Genomic DNA, 1,668 nt, shown 5'->3' on the forward strand with positions numbered 1-1,668 from the left:
TATATATATATATAATCACACAGACACACACTTTCAATATTCCTTATCAAAACGTTAAACAGCAGCAAACAGGAAGTGATTGTAAAACTTCAATAAAAAAATAAGATTGATGTTTAAAGCCAGGGACAACTGTCTCAAAGTCAGCCCCATGCCATAAAATCAGAGCCAACTATGAAATAAACTTCTTGCAGAATATAGAATTATACAAAAGGCATAATCCTAAATTGTATTTAAGCAGAGCCATCAACATGTCAAAACTTCTTAAAGAATTTAAAACTGTACAAAAACATTGCCATCGTTTTAGATAACAGAGCCATCAATTTACTGATACTAGCTACAATTGCCTTTTGCAGTTTAAAACACACAAAAAAAAAAAACAATCCCAAAAACAACAAAAAGTATAAAGGGTGTTATAACAAAAAGCAACAAAAAGTATAAAAGTAGCAACAAGAGATAATCGGTCATCAGTTAAAAAAAAGAAAAACCCATCAGGGAATTGTTGGAGGGTAAACATCAGAGCAAAAAGTAAAGGAAAATAAAGGCAAACTCACCCATTGTTTGGCTGTGTCCATGATTTCCCTAGCTGTCCCCATCCACATGCTGCACACAAATGAAACAGCTTTCACAACTCAGTGCTTGTGCTGGCTGGCAGTACTGGGAGGGGATCACTAAGTTTCATATGAAGATGAGACAGGCCAATGTGGGCGTGTTATGGGAGCCTTTTTTTTTTCCTCATTCCTCTGTGCCTCCTTTCTTCTTTTTATCTGTTTAACTCGCCTTTTGGTATTTAGTCACACTAGACAATCTAGCTTGTGGGAGATTGTGCCTCTTCAATTGCATGTGTGCTGGGCTCCTGCTGCTCTGCCTAATTGCCTGGGGGAAATCACAACTGGGTGCCTCAAATTTGCAACCTAAAAAAAAGTGCAGGTAGCAGCTCCGGAGGATGTTACAACAAAATAATATCAAATTCTCTAATCTTTCAAGGAGGGTTTTGAAATGTTCAATTTATTTGAAGGATATGAAGATGGGGATTAAGTCTGAGCAATTTCATAGTGTATTTTATTTATTTTTCTGATACTAGGATGGTATGACATTTTCTTTTTGTCATTCTCATTTTCCCCCTGAATAGAAAAGGATCTATTGTTAGGAATCACTTTGTTTTAATAGGATTGTCTCAGATTAAATATTTAAAGTGAATCTGCGAGTGAAAACAGAAAGAGAGACACAGCAATGTACCTCCCAACTTTCGGAGGGGATAAAGAGTGACAACCTTTAGCATAAAGTATACAGGCAAATAACACCCCACTGCCAAGCTTCCAGTTCCACAACCTGGAAGGATTAGTACATAGGTGCTTCTTTCATCGATATTTCTATATACCTGTTTTTCAAAAATAATCTAGAGGTTGGTTGAAAGGTTTAGCAAAGTATATCAGGTTTGGTAGTTTCCCTTTTTTTTTATATTAGATCAATTGACTGAGAACTGATGAGGAATGAAGAGCAGAGTGATTGGGTTCCAAAAAGGGGAAAGCCCCCCAAATGTACGACAGATGGAAGCTATGCTTAAGTTAGATAGCAGGACCTCCAAACACATTGCCTCACATCTGCTCTAAGGAAACCAGGGACCCCCAAAACTCCAAAATGCCCTGTAATGCAAAAATCTGGACAAGC

At 37.3% G+C, this 1,668-nt stretch overlaps 1 protein-coding gene across 1 annotated transcript in view; it reads right to left on the bottom strand.

Moving 5' to 3' along the window:
• Window positions 1–625, bottom strand: part of TIAM1 (T-cell lymphoma invasion and metastasis 1) — a 191,095-nt gene extending 190,470 nt beyond the window's left edge. Inside the window, exon 1 of the mRNA XM_018557457.1 lies at window positions 552–625. Within this exon, the coding sequence (XP_018412959.1) occupies window positions 552–555 (4 nt within the window). The 5' untranslated portion in view covers window positions 556–625. The remainder of the gene's footprint in view (window positions 1–551) is intronic.
• Between the last annotated feature and the right edge of the window lie 1,043 nt (window positions 626–1,668).

The sequence above is a fragment of the Nanorana parkeri genome, unplaced genomic scaffold, assembly GCF_000935625.1.
Source record: "Nanorana parkeri isolate BGI_ZX_2015 unplaced genomic scaffold, ASM93562v1 scaffold284, whole genome shotgun sequence".
Lineage (NCBI taxonomy): Eukaryota > Metazoa > Chordata > Amphibia > Anura > Dicroglossidae > Nanorana > Nanorana parkeri.